This window comes from Nilaparvata lugens, chromosome 9 (genome assembly GCF_014356525.2).
Source record: "Nilaparvata lugens isolate BPH chromosome 9, ASM1435652v1, whole genome shotgun sequence".
Lineage (NCBI taxonomy): Eukaryota > Metazoa > Arthropoda > Insecta > Hemiptera > Delphacidae > Nilaparvata > Nilaparvata lugens.
The window spans coordinates 19,630,574-19,651,756 of NC_052512.1; the positions used below are offsets into that span (position 1 = coordinate 19,630,574).

Below are 21,183 nucleotides of genomic sequence, written 5' to 3' on the forward strand. Positions count from 1 at the left end.
ACCGTATATTAAGATTTATCTTATTCAGAGCAACCATTACTCATCATCCTTTGATGATAGTCATATTATAAATATGGTACTCTATGTAAGTTGATGAGGTCTAGCGTGGGAAAAATAGGTGTCACATTGGGTGAAGCTGCTGACATGCCTTCTTGAACTGAATGGGATTCATATGAAAAAGGTCTAGGTGACAACTATGGTAATTATAAAGATTCATCATACGGTTGATTGGAGAATTGAAGTGACTATTGGAGTTGCATTGGGGTGGAAGAAATCTGAAGCCGGAACGCCGTGAAACTGAAGACACATGTATATTCAGCAATGAAAGGAGGTAGGTTGATTGAACATGATTGTTCAATATATTATATAGGAACAAAAGCAATATTATTTACAGCTCCTAGATGCTTCCAGGGATTGAATATCAAATATGGCTCTTAGGTTAGTTGTGGGGAAATTGAAAGGACAGAACATTTTAAAACGCTTGAAATATACAAACCTTAGAAATTAACTATGAATTCTTTCTAATTCCAGCTTATGAGAGGCGAGATATGGATGCCATACTTCAGAGCAGTAGTTTAATAAACTTCCGATAAGTGTCTTATATAATAGAATAAGAATATTGTGATTATCAAATTGAGAGCAAGTTCTCCGAATGGATCCAATCTGTTGACATGCTCTAGAACTGACAGAATCCAAGGGCAGGGCAGTGGACTGTGGATGATAGTTGGTATAAATACCTACAAATAAATCTTTGAATTCTGTACATAAAAATACTGATAGCTTGAAGTGTGGTAAGTACGCCAATAAAAGACTAAATGAATCAACAATATAAGATTTAATAATAATAAGATGATAATAGTAGGCAGATGGCCACATACAAAAACAATTGTATCAAGTATCTTGGGATCAATAAAATAATGATAGGCAGGTGGCCACATACAAACATTGAATCAAATATTTTGAGATCAATAAATTAATAATAGGCAGATGGCCACATACAAAGGCAATTGTAAGTAGGTTAAGTCTTTGAATCCTTAAATAATAATAGGCAGATAGCCACATACAAAAACAATGAGTCAAATCTTGGGAAAATTACAACATGTGAAATAATGTAGAGAACTACAACATTTAAAAGAAATTAGGTCAATGACATTAATGACCATTGAGGTCTGACAATAACTGCAAAGGTATTAATGATATTAAATTATTAATGATATTGGTATTAATGATATTGCAATAAATGCAAAGGTATTAATAATGATACCTGAAATGAATATAATTTGAGGGCAATAATGAAAGTTATTACTAAGGTACAATAATAATGATTAAAAAATGACAATAAGCTGTAAAAAATGCTCAGCAAATAACATACATAAAAATATATGTGGCATAGGCCTTCAGTGATTTTAATGTCAAGATAGACTTCGACCAAACAATTAATAGGCGTTACTGGCCTTAAAATATCACTTAAGAGCTAAGGGTAGCTAATAAATACAATGAAGATTATCCAGGTAAATATAGGCGACATGGGCCTTCAATGAATTGAATGTCAAGACAGACATCAATTAGAACGAGTAATAGGCGACAGTGGCCTTCAATGAATCACTTGTAAAGCCAAGGGTAGCTGTCAAATCCAATAAATACATAGGCGTCGATGGCCTCAGTGAAATGAATGTCAAGATAGACATTAACTAAACAATAGGTAGGCGTCGGTAGCCTCAGTGAATCACTTGTAAAGCCAAGGGTAGCTGTCAAATCAATGAATTAATAGTTGCTACTATTGAATACAATATATAGGCGTCAGTGGCCTCAGAAAATCACTTGTGAAGCCAAGGGTAGCTGTTAAATACAAAGAATAATTGCTACAATTGAATACAATTATATAGGCGTCAGTGGCCTCATGAGTTGAATGTCAAGATAGACATCAATAAAATAATAAGTAGGCGTCAGTGGCCTCAAAAAAATCACTTGTGAAGTCAAGGGTAACTGTCAAATCCAATGAATAAATAGGCGTCGATGGCCTTAGTGAATGCATGTCAAGATAGACATTAATCAAATAATAAGTAGGCGTCAGTGGCCTCAATGAGTTGAATGTCAAGATAGACATTAATAAAACATAAGTAGGCGTCCGTGGCCTCAGTGAATCACTTGTAAAGCCAAGGGTAGCTGTCAAATCCATGAATAAATAGGCGTCGATGGCCTCAGTGAAATGAATGTCAAGATAGACATTAATCAAATAATAAGTAGGCGTCAGTGGCCTCAATGAGTTGAATGTCAAGATAGACATTAATAAAACATAAGTAGGCGTCCGTGGCCTCAGTGAATCACTTGTAAAGCCAAGGGTAGCTGTCAAATCCAATGAATTAATAGGCGTCGGTAGCCTTAGTGAATTGCATGTCAAGATAGACATTGATCAAATAATAAGTAGGCGTCAGTGGCCTCAATGAGTTGAATGTCAAGATAGACATTAATAAAACATAAGTAGGCGTCCGTGGCCTCAGTGAATCACTTGTAAAGCCAAGGGTAGCTGTCAAATCCATGAATAAATAGGCGTCGATGGCCTAGTGAATTGCATGTCAAGATAGACATTAATCAAATAATAAGTAGGCGTCAGTGGCCTCAATGAGTTGAATGTCAAGATAGACATTAATAAAACATAAGTAGGCGTCCGTGGCCTCAGTGAATCACTTGTAAAGCCAAGGGTAGCTGTCAAATCCAATGAATTAATAGGCGTCGGTAGCCTTAGTGAATTGCATGTCAAGATAGACATTGATCAAATAATAAGTAGGCGTCAGTGGCCTCAATGAGTTGAATGTCAAGATAGACATTAATAAAACAATAATGATGTATACGTAAATGAAAATTGAAAAGAACGATTTACATAACCTGAATAAAATTTTGAAGAGGAGATGCGGCCAGGCAGACAGGCAACGACTCCGCAATACCAACAGGAACAGGACATCAGCAAGCGATGAAGTGATCAAGCCATGCGATGACAAGCATGGAAACGTCCACTACAGCAGGCAAATCCCCCAATGGAAAAGTAGGCTGGAGCGAGTAGAATTCCAAACAAATAATCCGATCTTCAAATTGTGGAATTTTTGGATTGATTTCCAAACAGTAGAGATGATGCACTTGAAAGTTTGAGGTTCACAAGGTGAAGCCAATTGTAGAAAAATGGCAACTGAAGCTTACACGAGGTTGTACTTTTAGACAAAGTTTATCCAATTTTAACAGAGTAACTGAGTGAAGAACACGATGAATAATTGAATCACACTGAAGAATGGAACAAACAAATTAATTTGAAGAATAATTCACACTTTAAAAAGGTTCTGTAGATCAAATGAATAGCGATGAAACGCTCACACGAGGTTGCAATTTTAGACAAAGTTTATCCAATTTTAACAGAGTAATTGAGTGAAGAACTCGATGAATAATTGAATCACACTGAAGAATGGAACAAACGAATTAATCTGAAGAATAATTCACACTTTAAAAAGGTTTTGTAAGTCCGATGAATTCAGATGAAAGGTTTAGACCGAAGGCGTAAATGCACCATCGACTATCCACCATTGAAGACACGGAGACGATGCAAGCTACAATGAAAAAGGCAAGCTGCCGGATGTGTTAGAAACGTAGGCAAAGCGCTCGCAAACAAATGGTGAAAAAGTAACAAATATCTAAAAGGTAAGATGCCTAAAGACAAGATTAAATTCTAAAAAATCGAATAGCACAAATATTAAAATTGCAACGGCAAAAAATCCGACGAAAAAATACGAATAGAAGTATAGAAAACCAGCTGATTAGAGCAGTGGTAAAGAACCGCGACTGAGACGCCACTGGTCAGCGCAGACGCACGAAAGACACAGCGTGCAGACAGACAGACATGATGACGACATGATGTCTACGTAGTAGCAGATTGAATAACAAGTGAAACCGTTCCAATAGATGCTTTGTCAGATTTTACATAAACTGGGCCCCTTGTGTCATACGGGGGTATGGCACAATAAGAAAAAGTAAGAAATATGTAAAATCTGGCAAGGCAATTGGAAATTGAAAACTGGGCCCCATGTGAGAACCAGGGGAAAAAAAACAATGAAACCTGAAAATACAACATGAACCATGAGAGCAGGGGATTAACTAGAATCCTCATCAATGGAAGAGGTGCTAAACTCGAAATAGCCCTCTTAAAGGTGCCGGAGGGAGTGAGAACAGTGACAACTCGAACCTTGTCGTCCTTACCGGGATGAACTTCAGTAATGCGCGCCAGCTTCCAAGTGGACTGCGCGGAACCAGGATCCTTCAAGATGACAACCGTACCGACCTTCAAACTTTCACAACTGTTTAACCATTTGCCTTTTTTCTGAAGAGTGGTTGAGGAATGGGTCTTTTTTCTGAAGAGTGGTGGAGAAAAAGTACGAGATTTGGGGCCGCCTACACAAATGGGAATAGGACCGGCGTAATCCAAACCACAATTATGAAAGTGAACATTAGCCTGAACGCGGGCCACTGGAAAACTACCCATGATTTGTTCAGAACGAAGAGCCGAAAAGCGAAAACACAATATGCAATGCTGCAATACACTTTTGATGGTGCGACGGGTGGAGGGAAACCAAAATCGTTGTCTTACACTGGCCATGGTGGCCTGCACCCCAGCATGACTTATACGACGATGGTGAGCAACAATCAATGCACGAGTGAATTTATGATTGCTAGGCAACAAATTTGATGTTTGTAATCAAAGGAAGCATTTGCATTTTGCAAACGTCCACCAACTCTGAGCAAAGAATCTGAATGAACAAATGGTGACAAGGCTTTAATAGAACTATTAGGCAATAGCTCCTGATTTTGACGCAATGCTTTAAGTTCGGCAGAGAAAGCTTCTTCTTGAATAGATTTGAAGATACAATTTTCAGCTTCTGAAATTTCAGAGATAGTTAATTGACCAAAACGCGGAGTGACTGATTTTGTTTTCTACAATTATGAATGAACCGTAGAACATACGCCGTTGTACGAACGATTTTGTGATAGGTGGAGCGACTATTGATTATACCTGAAATAACATCATTACGAGACAAAGTAGTAGCTAATACCTGAACTGAATGAGAACTGATTTCCTGAACTGATACCTGAACTGATTTCTCTAACTGATGAGAGACATCATTTGAAGTTAGAAAATTCGACGTGACCCTACGGGGAGCAGCCACAGGTAAAGCGGGGAGGCACGAATGAGGTGCTGCAATAGGACGAATAGCTTTACAAGGACCAAATATGACCCAACCTAGACTGGTTTTCTGAAGGATGGGAGCGTTTTGAGCCAGATACAATTTACCAGGCTGAAGTATAGATGCGAATATACCAGCACCAAGTAACAAATCTACAGGTTTAGGCTGATCAAACAATGGATCCGCTAATTTGAGTTCAACGGGAATTGAAATTTTGGAGAGATCGATGTTCACACTAGGAACATTAGCTGATATGCTATCAACTACAATACAATTTTCTTTAACCGACCACGAACAATCAGATGAAGACAAGCAAACTGAATGAGAAATAGATGATTTGGTCTTATTCTCACCTACACTATGAATCAAAGTGTCAGAGTACAAGGTAACAAGTGACAATTTTTCAGCCAACCCAGTTGACATCAAATTACAATCAGAGCAGAGTCTAAAAGCGCGGTTGCTTTATAAATTCCCCACTAGAAGATTGAACCAAAACTTCGGCAGTAGGTAACAAGGCGACAGTTGATTGCTGTTGCAAACACAGTGAGGAAGTGGAGCTCATTGTGACATGAGAGTTCTTCTGAGGCTGTTCTGCATGAGAAACAGCTTGCTTAGTTGTTTCCGCATTCTGAACCATGACGGAATTCAAAACAGCATTCTTACCCTTGGAGGGAGCAAAAGATTGAGAATGAATAAGATTTGAAGTTACCTTATTCTTAGAAGTAGGCTGAGTGTCCTGTGATTGAGGATACGACCTGTGAAGAACAGTGTGGTGACTCTTGCCACAAAGTGTACACGATTTGTCCGAACAAACATGATTGGGTGCAAAAGGCTTGAGGCAATTATAACATAACATTTTGTCACGGACAGCATTCCAACGATCAGTAACCTGTAACTTCAATAATTCATTACAACGATTTGGAAAATGACCAACAGAATTACAAAAACTACAAGGTGACATAGAAGAGGTAGTAACCTGCATCCTAGTTTGAACATTGATTGACTTTGATTGAACTTCGGCTTGCTATGAGCACCAACCGAGTTGGATGTACTTTGCTGTACATTTCCTTGATGATGGTTAGCTGAGCTTGAAGCAACAGCTTCCATGATTTTGCATTGTGATTCCAAAAAATTCCAGAATTTATCAATGGTGGAATGTCGTGTATACCAACACTCTTCTCCCATTCTCGAACAGTAGCAGTATCCAACTGCAACAACATTTTGTGCATATACACAAGTCCTTGATTTGGACTCCAAGTTGAAGCGCTTCGAGCGCGGTAATGTGGGACTTGCAAAAGTCAATGAATGCCCGTAATGATTGCGGACAGTTACGCTTTATGGTAGGCGGAGATTCAATTGCCGTGACGTGCCTGGCAGCAATTAATCTCTTGTTGTCATACCTCTCCTTAAGAGGTTCCATGCAAGCTGAAAACCATTTTCGTCAGCTTCATGTGTTCCACTCTAGCAAGAGCTTCACCACTGAGTGATTGACGAAGATAGAAAAATTTCAATGAATCATTAATGTTATCTTGATTACCAATAATATTAGTAAAAGCACTTGAGAATGCTTGCCATTTTGAAAGCTCCCCATTGAAGCGTGGAAGCGGTATCTGAGCAACTGAAAATTTGCCAAAGGTGCGTTTTGAGATGTTGGCCGCTGGGAAGCACCAGCAGTGGCCTCATTGTTGCGTTGTCTGCTTTCAAAGGCAGTTAATGCAGCGTTTGCCTTAGAGGTAATGGAGATAAACTTATTGAGTATCTCAAAATGAGTTGAAGCGTCCTGTGCTTGCAACTCTGAATTCGATAATGTTGATGTATCTTATCATACTCAATCTAAGTGAACCTAGTTCGTTTTTTACAGTCAATAGTTGATAATAAGTGGCTTCAGTGTCCACACATAATCGTTATAGTGGTTATGAACAATCTATTTCCTGGTGCAAATTGTCTCTTGTATTGAAAGAGAGAAGGCTCAGGAAGTGAATCTTCCTCATATCAGACATGCTTGAAAATTAACAGAAAAACCTGAGTGAATGACACAAAGTGCACTGTAGCAATGCGATTGCTGCGCCAATAAGCAACCTTGGGCGCTGGTCCAGTACGCAGAGAGGCACGCCTGTGCGTTTGAGGCAAGTTGTATCAAGCTTGCTGTGCGGCGAGTCAAGTAGCGAGCTGCAAGGCGGTGTAGTTTGCCGTGTGTTGTTTTCTCAATGCGCAATAGCCGTCTGTGACCAGTTCAGTGCGGTTCAGTCTCTCAGGGTACAAGATAGTTGATAGCTGGGCATACATGTCGCAGCGTGCTTTGAGTTGCAGCCAGTACTGAAAATTTGAAACAAGTGTGTGAATGCTTAACATTAACACAATATAAACATACAAAGGTACAATGAAAAAAATATACACTAGAGTGGGACCTAATCATTGGCGTCAAGCTAGACTATTAGGCACACGGTCACTGAAACCCCAAGATTCAATGGACAAGAAATGGGTAATAAAAATTAACAATTATCCTAGGCAAACTGGGTCAAAGATGACGGGCAGGAGGACCAATTTTTACAATTGGTCAATAACAATTATCCTAGGAAAACACTGGGTCAAAAATGAACGGGCTGGAGGACCAATTTTTTATAATTATCCTAACAATTTTAACAATTTTTATTTAACAATATCTAGATAAACACGGATCAGGAAATCCGGCCCGGGGGACCAATTTTTATGACAGAATCAAGGGCAGGGCAGTGGACTGTGGATGATAGTTGGTATAAATACCTACAAATAAATCTTTGAATTCTGTACATAAAAATACTGATAGCTTGAAGTGTGGTAAGTACGCCAATAAAAGACTAAATGAATCAACAATATAAGATTTAATAATAATAAGATGATAATAGTAGGCAGATGGCCACATACAAAAACAATTGTATCAAGTATCTTGGATCAATAAAATATGATTGGCAGGTGGCCACATACAAACATTGAATCAAATATTTTGAGATCAATAAATTAATAATAGGCAGATGGCCACATACAAAGGCAATTGTAAGTAGGTTAAGTCTTTGAATCCTTAAATAATAATAGGCAGATAGCCACATACAAAAACAATGAGTCAAATCTTGGGAAAATTACAACATGTGAAATAATGTAGAGAACTACAACATTTAAAAGAAATTAGGTCATGACATTAATGACCATTGAGGTCTGACAATAACTGCAAAGGTATTAATGATATTAAATTATTAATGATATTGGTATTAATGATATTGCAATAAATGCAAAGGTATAATAATGATACCTGAAATGAATAAATTTGAGGGCAATAATGAAAGTTATTACTAAGGTACAATAATAATGATTAAAAAATGACAATAAGCTGTAAAAATGCTCAGCAAATAACATACATAAAAAATATATGTGGCATAGGCCTTCAGTGATTTTATGTCAAGATAGACTTCGACCAAACAATTAATAGGCGTTACTGGCCTTAAATATCACTAAGAGCTAAGGGTAGCTAATAAATACAATGAAGATTATCCAGGTAAATATAGGCGACATGGGCCTTCAATGAATTGAATGTCAAGAGACATCAATTAGAACGAGTAATAGGCGACAGTGGCCTTCAATGAATCACTTGTAAAGCCAAGGGTAGCTGTCAAATCCAATAAATACATAGGCGTCGATGGCCTCAGTGAATGAATGTCAAGATAGACATTAACTAAACAATAGGTAGGCGTCGGTAGCCTCAGTGAAACTTGTAAAGCAAGGGTAGCTGTCAAATCCAATGAATTAATAGTTGCTACTATTGAATACAATTATATAGGCGTCAGTGGCCTCAGAAAATCACTTGTGAAGCCAAGGGTAGCTGTTAAATACAAAGAATAATTGCTACCATTGAATACAAATATAGGCGTCAGTGGCCTCAATGAGTTGAATGTCAAGATAGACATCAAAAATAATAAGTAGGCGTCAGTGGCCTCAAAAAAATCACTTGTGAAGTCAAGGGTAACTGTCAAATCCAATGAATAATAAGTCGAGGCCTTAGTGAATTGATGTCAAGATAAACATTAATCAAATAATAAGTAGGGCAGTGGCCTCAATGAGTTGAATGTCAAGATAGACATTAATAAAACAATAAGTAGGCGTCCGTTGCCTCAGTGAATCACTTGTAAAGCCAAGGGTAGCTGTCAAATCCAATGAATTAATAGGTGTCGGTAGCCTTAGTGAATTGCATGTCAAGATAGACATTGATCAAATAATAATAGGCGTCAGTGGCCTCATGAGTTGAATGTCAAGATAGACATTATATAAAACAATAATGATGTATACGTAAATGAAAATTGAAAAGAACGATCTATAACCTGAATAAATTTGAAGAGGAGATGTGGCCAGGCAGACAGGCAACGACTCCGCAATACCAACAGGAACAGGACATCAGCAAGCGATGAAGTGATCAAGCCATGCGATGACAAGCATGGAAACGTCCACTACAGCAGGCGAATCCCCCAATGGAAAAGTAGGCTGGAGCGAGTAGAATTCCAAACAAAAATCCGATCTTCAAATTGTGGAATTTTTGGATTGATTTCCAAACAGTAGAGATGATGCACTTGAAAGTTTGAGGTTCACGAGGTGAAGCCAATTGTAGAAAAGGAACTGAAGCTTACCGAGGTGTACTTTTAGACAAAGTTTATCCAATTTTAACAGAGTAATGAGTGAAGAACACGATGAATAATTGAATCACACTGAAGAATGGAACAAACAAATTAATTTGAAGAATAATTCACACTTTAAAAAGGTTCTGTAGATCAATGAATAGCGATGAAACGCTCACACGGGTTGCAATTTTAGACAAAGTTTATCCAATTTTAACAGAGTAATTGAGTGAAGAACTCGATGAATAATTGAATCACACTGAAGAATGGAACAAACGAATTAATCTGAAGACACATGTATATTCAGCAATGAAAGGAGGTAGGTTGATTGAACATGATTGTTCAATATATTATATAGGAACAAAAGCAATATTATTTACAGCTCCTAGATGCTTCCAGGGATTGAATATCAAATATGGCTCTTAGGTTAGTTGTGGGGAAATTGAAAGGACAGAACATTTTAAAACGCTTGAAATATACAAACCTTAGAAATTAACTATGAATTCTTTCTAATTCCAGCTTATGAGAGGCGAGATATGGATGCCATACTTCAGAGCAGTAGTTTAATAAACTTCTGATAAGTGTCTTATATAATAGAATAAGAATATTGTGATTATCAAATTGAGAGCAAGTTCTCCGAATGAATCCAATCTGTTGACATGCTCTAGAACATAAACTTCTGACATGATGATTGAAATTGAGCTCAGGATCAAAAATTACACCAAGGTCTTAAAAATGATCCACTCTCATAATTATTTGGTTATTGATTCTATAGATGGGAATTTGCGGATCTCTTTGGCTTGTGAAAGACAGCGCAGTAGCACATTTACCAATATCAACTCTGAGCTGATTTCTCAAACACCAATCAAACAAGCTATCTACATCACTTTGAAGTAGCTGACAATCAGTTTCAGACCTAATCATCCTTAAGATCTTCACATCATCTGCATACAGCAGACAAGACGAATATTTATGACAGCCAGCAAATTGTTTATGAATATTATGAAGAGCAAAGGCCCCAAATTTGAATCCTGTGGAACGTCTGATGGGCTACTGAAAGATCTGGAATGAAGACCACCAACAGAAACAAATTGATTCCGATCAGACAGATATGAGAGAATAAATCTAGCACTTGACAGTGAAAACCCAAAGGATGACAATTTCCGGAACATAATTGTGTGGTTTAAAGTAACAAAAGATTTTGATAAATCTGTATACACAGTGTCAACACGAGTACCTGCATCAAGACAAGCTGATACCTCACTCCGAAAATGCAATAAATTAGTCACTGTAGACCTGCCTGGCAAAAATCCATGCTGGCTATCAGCAATCCACGGTTCTATATGATTGAATATTTTTTCATAAATACATTTTTCGAAAATCTTTGCAAAACAATAATAATAGATATTGGACGGTAGTTTTCAACAGATTGTCTGCTCCCAGCTTTGAAAATGAGAATTACTCTGGCTTGCTTCCACAGATCAGGAAACGTGGATGTTCCCAGTGCTAGATTGAAAATGAACTCAATCAGTTCAATAAACAAATCATAGCAGCCCTTGATGACATACGGTGGAACCAAGTCTGGACCTACAGATCCATTACCGTACCTTTCAAGCTCCGTATAGAATTAACTATATCAGTCATTGAGATAGAATTCAAGTGGAAAGGCGAGTGACCAATTGTGTCATCAAAAACTCCAGCATGATTGCCGCTTCTGTTGAAAACAGATGAGAAATAATCTGCAAACGCCTCTGGAATCTCACTACCTGTGACAAAAGTATTATTCCATCTCATAAAGTTCTCTGACCGCTTACCCTTCCGATTATTATTTATATATGACCAGAAGTTCCTCATGTCACCACCAATACTTGACTGAACTGAATTCATATAAGCCTGATAAGCTTGAGAAATTTTAAGTTTCAAAGCAGATCTCAATCTTCTAATTCTTTGTCATGATAAGCAGAGACTCTCCTCTTTCGGGCACATTTCTCCTTCTGTTTGATGTTTTGAATTATACCCCTAGTATACCACCGAGGGTACCTGCCAATCCGATCACCAGCGGCTCTTTTAACCTAGCGCCGCAGTGCAGGATGGTTTCTCACAGGTTGGCCTTGTTGTCATTTGAGATGGGTATCTATCTGGCTTGGAAGTGTTTCGGCCGCATTGCAGGATGACTGTTAACGGTTGCCGGAAGATCAACAACTGGGTTTTTTCGTTATTTTTCGTGATAGAGAAATTCTGATTGCAGATTCGTTCTCAGCGACCCCAAGTTTAGCCTGTAGAAATTATTTCACTGTTTCAAAAATACATTTTAAATCAATATACTTTGTACCAAAGTATTTTGATAGAATGAAAAAACAAATGGCGGCTGTGAATTGTTTGTTTAGTTTTGTACAGTCACTGTAAAAAGTGAGAATAAAATATTCTGGCAAACAGACAACATTGCAAAGCGAGAGAGAGATAGCGCTATCTGTTTTGTTGTATGATAGAAAAGGACAGCAACAGTATTGTCAATCGTACACTGCCATTATAACGTGGACCTCACTATAGTCACGTGATGGAACAATTTACTGTACACAGAACGTACACAATGATCATGTTTATATTTCACAGCTGACGTCAGCATACGTCATCTTATGAATATTTCGGGGAAGCGATATTTTGATTTTTCACATACTCACTTACTTTTTCTCTATCCACAGCTGTTTCAGCCAAGGATGAATTATCCTTTTAATGTCGTTCAGTTAGTTTTCCCAAGGATGAGACCTAGAGCAATCGAATCTTTATATCATAAACCTACTATGTTCCAAATTTCGTGGAAATCGTTACAGCCGTTTTCGAGATGCGTTAAACATAGATAACCAGATATATAAATACAGGAATTCCTCGCTTAATATAATAGGATAGTGACTGGACTACCTCTTCTAAACAGATGGTTGAAATTGATGACTAAATTGATAACAAGTCTAATTTTGTCAGGTTGGCATTGAGTTAAGGAAGGTTTCTAAACAAGATTTGAATTTTGTCACGTTATTGACCGAGCGAAGTGAGATCTAAGATTCAAGTCGACGGTTTGGCATTTCTCTTAATGTTTACATGTTGCGCATTTATGGCGAAACGCGGTAATAGATTTTCATGAAATTTGACAGGTATGTTCCTTTTTTGATTGCGCGTCGACATATATACAAGGTTTTTGGAAATTTTTAATTTCAAAGGTAATATAAAAGGAAAAAGGAGCCTCCTTCATACGCCAATATTGGAGTAAAAATCGGACTATAGAATATTATCCATCATAAATCAGCTGACAAGTGTTTACACAGATGTGTGAATGGAGAAGCCAGTCTATTGCTGTATTTCCATAAGGTCTATAGTTTCAATCAGGTACTTGTGGATGAGAATACTGCGTGAGGTCTACTGTTCACAGAACTACTAGTTATGTTAGTAGCAAGTTGAAGAGCTTATCTTTACTATAATAAAGGAGAGAACTGGCTTATACACATACGGGATGGGAAAATTATGTTTGACACATTATCACGTCTAAACTACTGGATTGAAATTATGCATATAGATTCTTGATTAACCGAGGATGGTTCTAGGCCTACTTCAAACTCTTCATGATTCCACTCGGTCTAGTTTTCAGTTTGTCAAATTTTAAAATAATCCCTTGCGGAGCACGGGTTACCTGCTAGTCCGAAATAAAAAAAAAGAATTAGGCCTTCTTCAAGTTCAAATTTCAGCTCCAATGTATTCAATATTCAAGATGTCCACCAGCCACATTGACCACAACAGATACATCGATACATGTTTTGATATATTTTTTGACGAAGGTACCCTATATTTTATTCGAATTTATTATATTATGTAATTGGAACATGCCTTGAACTCTAACATTTAGAATGACGGGAATACATTTGGACGAATAAACTCCAACATTCAGCTTATGTGACACAAATGACTAAGGACCGGTTTCCGAGCTCGGGATTTGGCTAAGTTCTAGACTTTAAACAGTTGGAGTCAGAAAACTGGCTTTTCTGTAATGAGACCTACATGGGCCGTGTCTTCGACAGACGTTCGGGTTACGGAATGTTGGAAAAAGCAATAAACACTTTTTGAAAGCAAGCTAAATAGTTCATTTATTTACGATACCTCTTGGTATGAAGTTATTTATACACGGCACTCCTCGCTGGGTCGCAGTCCATGAGGCGGGGCTTTGGGGTGGAGAGTCGTACACAAACACTTGATCTTGCTACTACAGGATTCTCAGTCAGAATGCGAATAATTTGTCGATTCTCCCTTGAGGAAAACTTATGAAAAAACTCTCTCCACTCCCACGAGTGTCTCTCTCCTGAAGGGGGAGAGAGAACTCACGTCCTCTCTTCACATCCACTACATTTCGAAACAGGGCGTAGTCGCAGTTTTTATAACAATCTTTATTTTCCCATTTCTAAAATTGGAAACGTTTTTCTTCGACGAAATTAAACATTCCTAAATAACTCAAAATAGCTTAAACATTTTTATTTTATTTTGCAATCACCTTTCTAGTTTTACGAAATTATTCAAACGTGACTACGACTACGCCTCGTTTCGGAAAGCCAATTTTCTGACTCCAGCTGTTTAAAGTCTAGAACTTAGGCTAGGGCCACACGATCGCACATAGTGCGTCCGTTGCAACTTATTTTTTGCGGCCGTCGCCAATGACACCACACGAGTGTTGAGTGTGGTACATCAACGTCAGTTGGTTTTACACAATTGAACTAGACGAAGCAATAACTTTTGCATGTATCGACGTGCGTTATAGCATTTCTGCGCAGATCAAAAATTATCGTCCGTTACGACTTCCGTTACTTGGTACGCACGTACCTCGTGTGTTGTCACCAATTCACTTCTATGTATTTCTACAACGGACGTCAAAAAGTAGGTTGCAATGGACGCACTATGTGCGCTCGTGTGGCCCTAGCCTTAGCCAAATCCCGAGCTCGGAAACCGGTCCTAGTGCCTAGTTTATACGATGCCAATTGGCGAGGCAATTGTCATAAGACAACTGATGCCGGGCGCAAACATCTGATATTGTCTATTAGAGTTTTCATCAAACCATGCCTAGCTGATGATTTTAAAAGCAAAAGATTCAATAGATGCTTTACATCAGCCGTAAATTTCAGGAGACAATTGCCATAAGGCAACTGACTGGCATGAAATTATTGTCTTCTTATAAACACTTTAGGCCAATTGTCCCGAAATTCAACTGTCTCCGGGAGTAGATTGAGGACAGTCAATTGGGCCCAGCGAGCCCCTCACCACTCGAAATCTCAGTTTTCGCGACAGTTGTCGCCGTGTGAACGGTGTAGGCCAGTAGCGCTTTCTTGTTTCTGCCAGTTCAGTCACAACAGATGACGAGCATTCGGCCATATCTAGCTGCCAACTGCCGTGCCAATAGTTGGCCGCATATAGACATTTTCACGTTCAACTGGCATGGCTTCCGACAATCCGCAAACACGTGATGACAGCTGTCCACAGACAACTGTCTCGCCAATTGGCCATGTGTAAACTAGGCTTAAGTTCGTTGTAGCATCGATTCAAATTTGAAATTCTTATTCAACTTGACACTGAAAATTCATGCAATTATAATTACTGATTCCCAAGGCCAATAGCAAGTTGAATAATGACTTATTCTCTAAAATTTATTCCAGACCTCTCATAGGTTGAAGAATTAGAGTGTTGAACAATCTGTCTTCAGTTCTCTTTGTAAATTGCAATTTATTATCAAGTGCTACATTTGAATGAGTTTGAATGAATTAATAAATGAATATGAATAAATTTATTATATTTGCCAAAAATAAAATACATGATAAAACTTTACATATTAAACAGGTAGTAAATTACTTGTTTACTAAACTTTTATCACTGATTTATTGCTAATGTATTATAATTTGAGTATTTTTTACGCTAATTGATTATGATTTGAAACTAAACTGTATAATCATTCTCGAATAATCTATCTGAATCGCTAAGATTCTTATTCACTATTTCTCATTATTTAACTTATTTTGTACTCGTTTATGTTATTTCTTTTGAAATAATTATGTATTCAATCGTCTGATGTATTTGTGAAGAATCCAAATAGTATTAGTTTACCTTTCACCTTCATGAATAAAAGTAACAAATAAGTAAACAGAAACATGAACAGTTTGCTACTTTTTAAACGTTGGTTTCACTATGACAATTAGAGCCAGGAGTAAAGAAGCTTAGAAAAATAGATAGAAGTACAATATAAGTAGAAAAGAAAGATAATTGAAATCACAGCCAACTCTAATAAATGTCATGCCCTTGTCCTATAGTCAGGTCCACATTATAATGGCATTAACATTGGTTTTGTGATAGTTGTCTATCCTTCGACAAAGCAGATAGTGCTATCTTTTTCTAGCTCCGCAACGTTAGCAGATCGTTTTTTTAACGAAGTAGTAAAATAATTGAAAAATATTTCATCTCAATTATGAAATATTGTTATCCATCATTTAAAAATATCTTTTATTGACGAATAAAATTTAATTCATCATTTTAAACAAGAATGAATAGTTGAGGCTGCAAACACGCTAAAACAACTTGTTACTGGTGATATTTTCCAAAGTTTTCGATCTGTATACTATAGTGAGGTCCACGTTATAATGGCAGTGGAGAAAGATAGGAGAACAATCTTGCCGAATCTCTGTCTTGTCAATGCCTTCTATAGACGGTAGCTGATACAGATTTATTAATGTAGTAGTAAATCAACTGTTCATTCTCGTTTAAAATAATCAATTATATTTTATTTAGCAATTAATTATACTTTGAAATAATTTTATAATGAATTACATAACTGAGATGAAATATTTTTTTGATTGGTTGATTATTAATTATACATTGTTGAAAGACTATCTGGTAACAGAGCAAAGCGAGAAAGAGATAGCGCTATCTGCTTTGTTGAATGATAGTCAAGGATAGCAATACCATTGCTGATCAGACTCTGCCATTAGAACGTGGACCTCACTTTATCAATTCATCAAAAAAAAAGAAATCTTAGAATATGCTGATGTAGTTTGCATTGAATCTCACTATAGTGCTCATGAACCTTACAAACTGTGTGCGGATAGTGATTCATAATAATATGTATTTGGTAGGTCTTATAGTTATATTTGATTGGCTAAATAATTTCACTACTATTGGGACGTCGTATCAGGCCAGGAGTCGTGCAATCTCTGTAGATGACTGTACGCTCTCTCAGTTATGTTGAGAGCTGGATGTATTTGAAGCAGTCCTTTCTCTCCCATTAAAGATAGACCACTCAAACCTGTAACACAAACAATTTTGACAATTGTACAATGGACTACGATACAGTACAGCCTCACATACGGGACCAAATACATTGCCGGATAATCGGATTAACTAGTATTTACATAAAACTTACATCATTTGTAAGAAAGATGAATAATAAAAACGGGTTAAAGAAATGAGACGGGGCCGCCGAAAACGGGAATCTGCAACTTGCGCCCAGCGGTCAGAATGTGTTTGGGCACTCACAGATTGAACGTAGCAAAGTGAACGTCCGTGACGTCATCACGAGTGATGCCATTTCGCCCAGCGGTCAGAATGTGTTTGGCCACTCACAGATTGAACGTAGCAAAGTGAACGTCCGTGACGTCATCACGAGTGATGCCATTTCGCCCAGCGGTCAGAATGTGTTTGGCCACTCACAGATTGAACGTAGCAAAGTGAACGTCCGTGACGTCATCACGAGTGATGCCATTTCGCCCAGCGGTCAGAATGTGTTTGGCCACTCACAGATTGAACGTAACAAAGTGAACGTCCGTGACGTCATCACGAGTGATGCCATTTCGCCCAGCGGTCAGAATGTGTTTGGCCACTCACAGATTGAACGTAGCAAAGTGAACGTCCGTGACGTCATCACGAGTGATGCCATTTCGCCCAGCGGTGAGAATGTGTTTGGCCACTCACAGATTGAACGTAACAAAGTGAACGTCCGTGACGTTCTCCTCCCTTCTGGCTTGTAAGCAATGACAGCTTTGGGGATTCTTCCGTTTCACATGTTTTCTCCACTGTTGTCGATTCTCGTCAACTCGTTCAGGTATACAGATCACATTGAGCTCTCTACGGATATCAATATTATAAAGCCTGTCCTCTCTGGTGCATCCCTTCACTGACCTTAAAAATCTCATTTCGGCCGCTTGTAACCTGCTCCATCCCCTCCTCTTTGGTACCCAGGTTTCAGAGCCATACAAAAGTTTAGGGACGGCCATTACTTTATAGAATTTCAGCTTCGTCTCTTTTCGGGCTTTATTTTTCAGAGTTTTGTTAATAGTTCCGCATATGTACAGGAATCTCTTAATTTTTGTATTCAAGTCATGGTCTTCTTCGTATGTAATATTACATCCCAAATATTTGAAATGTGATACCTGTTCCAGTATTCTGTTGTTGACAACTATTTAAGAACATATTGGAGACTTCCACAGAAACGCCATCATTATTGTTTTGTGCAAGGAAATCTTCATATTATATTCTGAGCTCAGGAGATGGAGCTGGTATACTGCTCTTTGCAGGTTGTCCTCTGATTCCTGCAATATCACTTGATCATCTCCAAACCATAATGAATTGACAGCAATATTGTGTGTTAGTTGATTATAAATACTGTGCCACATGATTATAGCTACTGAAAATGGCAACATCGTCTCAAATAATTGTTGCATTGCAGCCTTTGTAAAGGCAACCAGCTGCTTGCAGTTGAAAAACTTCAGTTAAATATCTTGTGAATTGCCAGCATTTAGCATACAATTTAGTACACATATCATTTAGCATTAGTACACATATCATGCAGTCGCTCCCCTAACTTTAAAATTCCTTAGAGACTAAAATACGTTCTTCCAACTACTTTTGACAATAGTTTGAAAAATAACTTCAATTATTTCTGAGGAACTTTCTTGCTTTCACCAACCACATATCTTTTAAAACAAAAAAGTTTCTAGCATGTCGAAAATTTCATGCTTTCCGATATTCAAAAGAAAAACATAATTTCGCATTGTTTTCAATTTCATCTAAAAAATTGAATTTCCTTCCAATCTTTTAACCCTTGAACTTTTTCATCACTACTGGGATATCGGAAATGATATTCTTCATCCAATTCTGCTGTTAAATAAAACATTTGAGAAAGTTAAAATTTTACATGATTTGGCAACACTGTTATTATTATTAGCGTATGGCTTTCAATGGAGGGGATACCCACCTCGCCGTATATAGTCCGAATTTCCCCAATGGGGAACCGGACACTAAGGTTATAGTGAGCACAATAAATCAAATTTATACTTTTCACTTCCAACTAAAATTCTTTTTGATGTTAAAAGTCCAAACATATACAGTACAAAACCAAAACAAAACACAAAACTACTCAGCCAAATTTGAAAAATATTAAATTTAGACAATAAATTTAGAGTTGCAATCCTGTAATTTCTTATACAAACTAAAAAATGACATGTGTTGAGACACCAATGTGTGAGCTGGCAAACAGAGGCTACTTACCCAAATACGTGTGAAGTGGATCAGGCACTGTATTAACAAATTTCGAAAATCCGCCGGCCACATCGTGCTGTGTGCTCATTACGAAGCTACGATTCTCAACGAAATCCATGCTCGTCAACATGTCCAACATCTGAAAAAATACTAACAAAGTTACTCAACAAGAAAAGTTGATGGGTTGGATCAGTGTAAAATTAATATAAATAAAATAAATAAATAAATAAATGTTTATTTCCCAAAAAAACTAAAACCACAACATCAATTACACAAAATATTAGATAAATTACAATATTACATACAATAGTTAGTTACAAAAAATTCTTATAATGTGTCCTCTACTTGTTTAGTTTTTTCTGTGTGGAAATTGACCTACTCCACTATGGCGTACCATGTTCTAGAGTAGGTTTTGTTGTTTTTTTTGTGCGTATTATTAATTAGTTAGTGTTTAGTAAGTCATTAGGTGGTTAGTTGTTGTTTGAAATAATGTTTTCTATGTTCTGTCTTCCTTTGCTCATCAACCAATTGTGTACTATTGTTTTGAACTTTCTAGGATGATTAATGTTTAAAGTTTGCAGGAAGTAGATTATATAATTTTGGTGCTAAATGATTGAAATGTCTCTGGTATAGTGCCTTCCTTGCAACACTAGTGATGAGAAGATTCCTGTATCTGGTGTTGTGGTTGTGGTTTCTGGTTTGAAATGTTGTTGGGTTCTTGTGTAATCTGCATAGTATCTCCTTGGAGTAAAGCTGTCTTGGATCCATCACGTCAAACTCATTGAATAGCTGGTCTGATGAATAGCGTGGAGGCTTCTGGTTGATGACCCTCATGATCAGCTTCTGTACCCTGAGGAGCGGTTCGATGTGCAAGAAGCTTGCACCTCCCCATCCCACAATCCCATACAGCATGAGGGACTGAGCTAGAGAGAAGTAGATAACTCTTAGACATCCCTTGTCGACCAGTGTCCTCAGAATCCTGAATCTGCAGATAGTCTTCCCCAGTCTCCCGCATCCTGTCATTACAACATGTAATACAATATAAACGTGCGAACAGACTTTCGCTCTGCTCCGCAATCGAACATCACTCGAACAGATCGATAGATGATCGCAGGTGGAGCAAGAGTGGAATGCGAGAAGAGCTAACATCTCCCGTAACGTTAATGATCGGAGCGTCTTGGAGGCGCGTATATCTGTACGCACCTTAAGAGGAGAGGCGCGTAATTCTAGAAGTGAAGGTTCCTGGTTCAGTTCCAGCCAGAGGCAATATATAGTTTTTTTGCTGAAAATGTTCATTTTCATATAAGATTATCTAAGGGCCGGTTTCCGAGCCCGGGATTGAGGTAAGTTCTAGATTTTAAACAGCTGGAGTCAGAAAATTGGCTTTCCGAAACGGGGCGTAGTCTCGTAGTCATAGTCAAAGTCACGTTTAAATTAAATTTCGAAAAACTAGACAATTGAACACAAAATAAAATAAAGATAGATAGTTATATAGATATTTAATTCATTCAACATAGTGCACTTACTATTACACAAGCACACAGTTGAACGTCGTCAAATTAATACAAATATAAAATTTATATTATTTTGTATTTAATACAGCCTACTAGAATCGACTAATTCCCTCAAGTATCCTCCAAATACTCCTTCACCGTGTAGTAGACTTTGTCAGTCAGATATTTTTGAAGGTCGGCTTTTTTTCAAATCAAATCAAATTTATTCCCATTCAAAATACAGTTCACACAAACATAAATATACATTAA

General features: G+C 37.6%; 1 protein-coding gene across 4 annotated transcripts in view; it reads right to left on the bottom strand.

The window, feature by feature from the left end:
* Positions 1 to 15,669: 15,669 nt before the first annotated feature.
* The window catches only part of LOC111058659 (geranylgeranyl transferase type-1 subunit beta), a 118,391-nt gene continuing 112,877 nt past the window's right edge, over positions 15,670 to 21,183 (bottom strand). For 2 of the 4 annotated variants that reach the window (XM_039435602.1, XM_039435600.1), the window contains exons 7-8: positions 19,430 to 19,559; positions 15,670 to 17,189 (exon numbers count right to left, since the gene is read on the bottom strand). In XM_039435602.1, the coding sequence (XP_039291536.1) occupies positions 17,059 to 17,189; positions 19,430 to 19,559 (261 nt within the window). In that variant the 3' untranslated portion in view covers positions 15,670 to 17,058. The remainder of the gene's footprint in view (positions 17,190 to 19,429; positions 19,560 to 21,183) is intronic. The other 2 variants (XM_039435599.1, XM_039435601.1) reach the window with 1 other exon arrangement.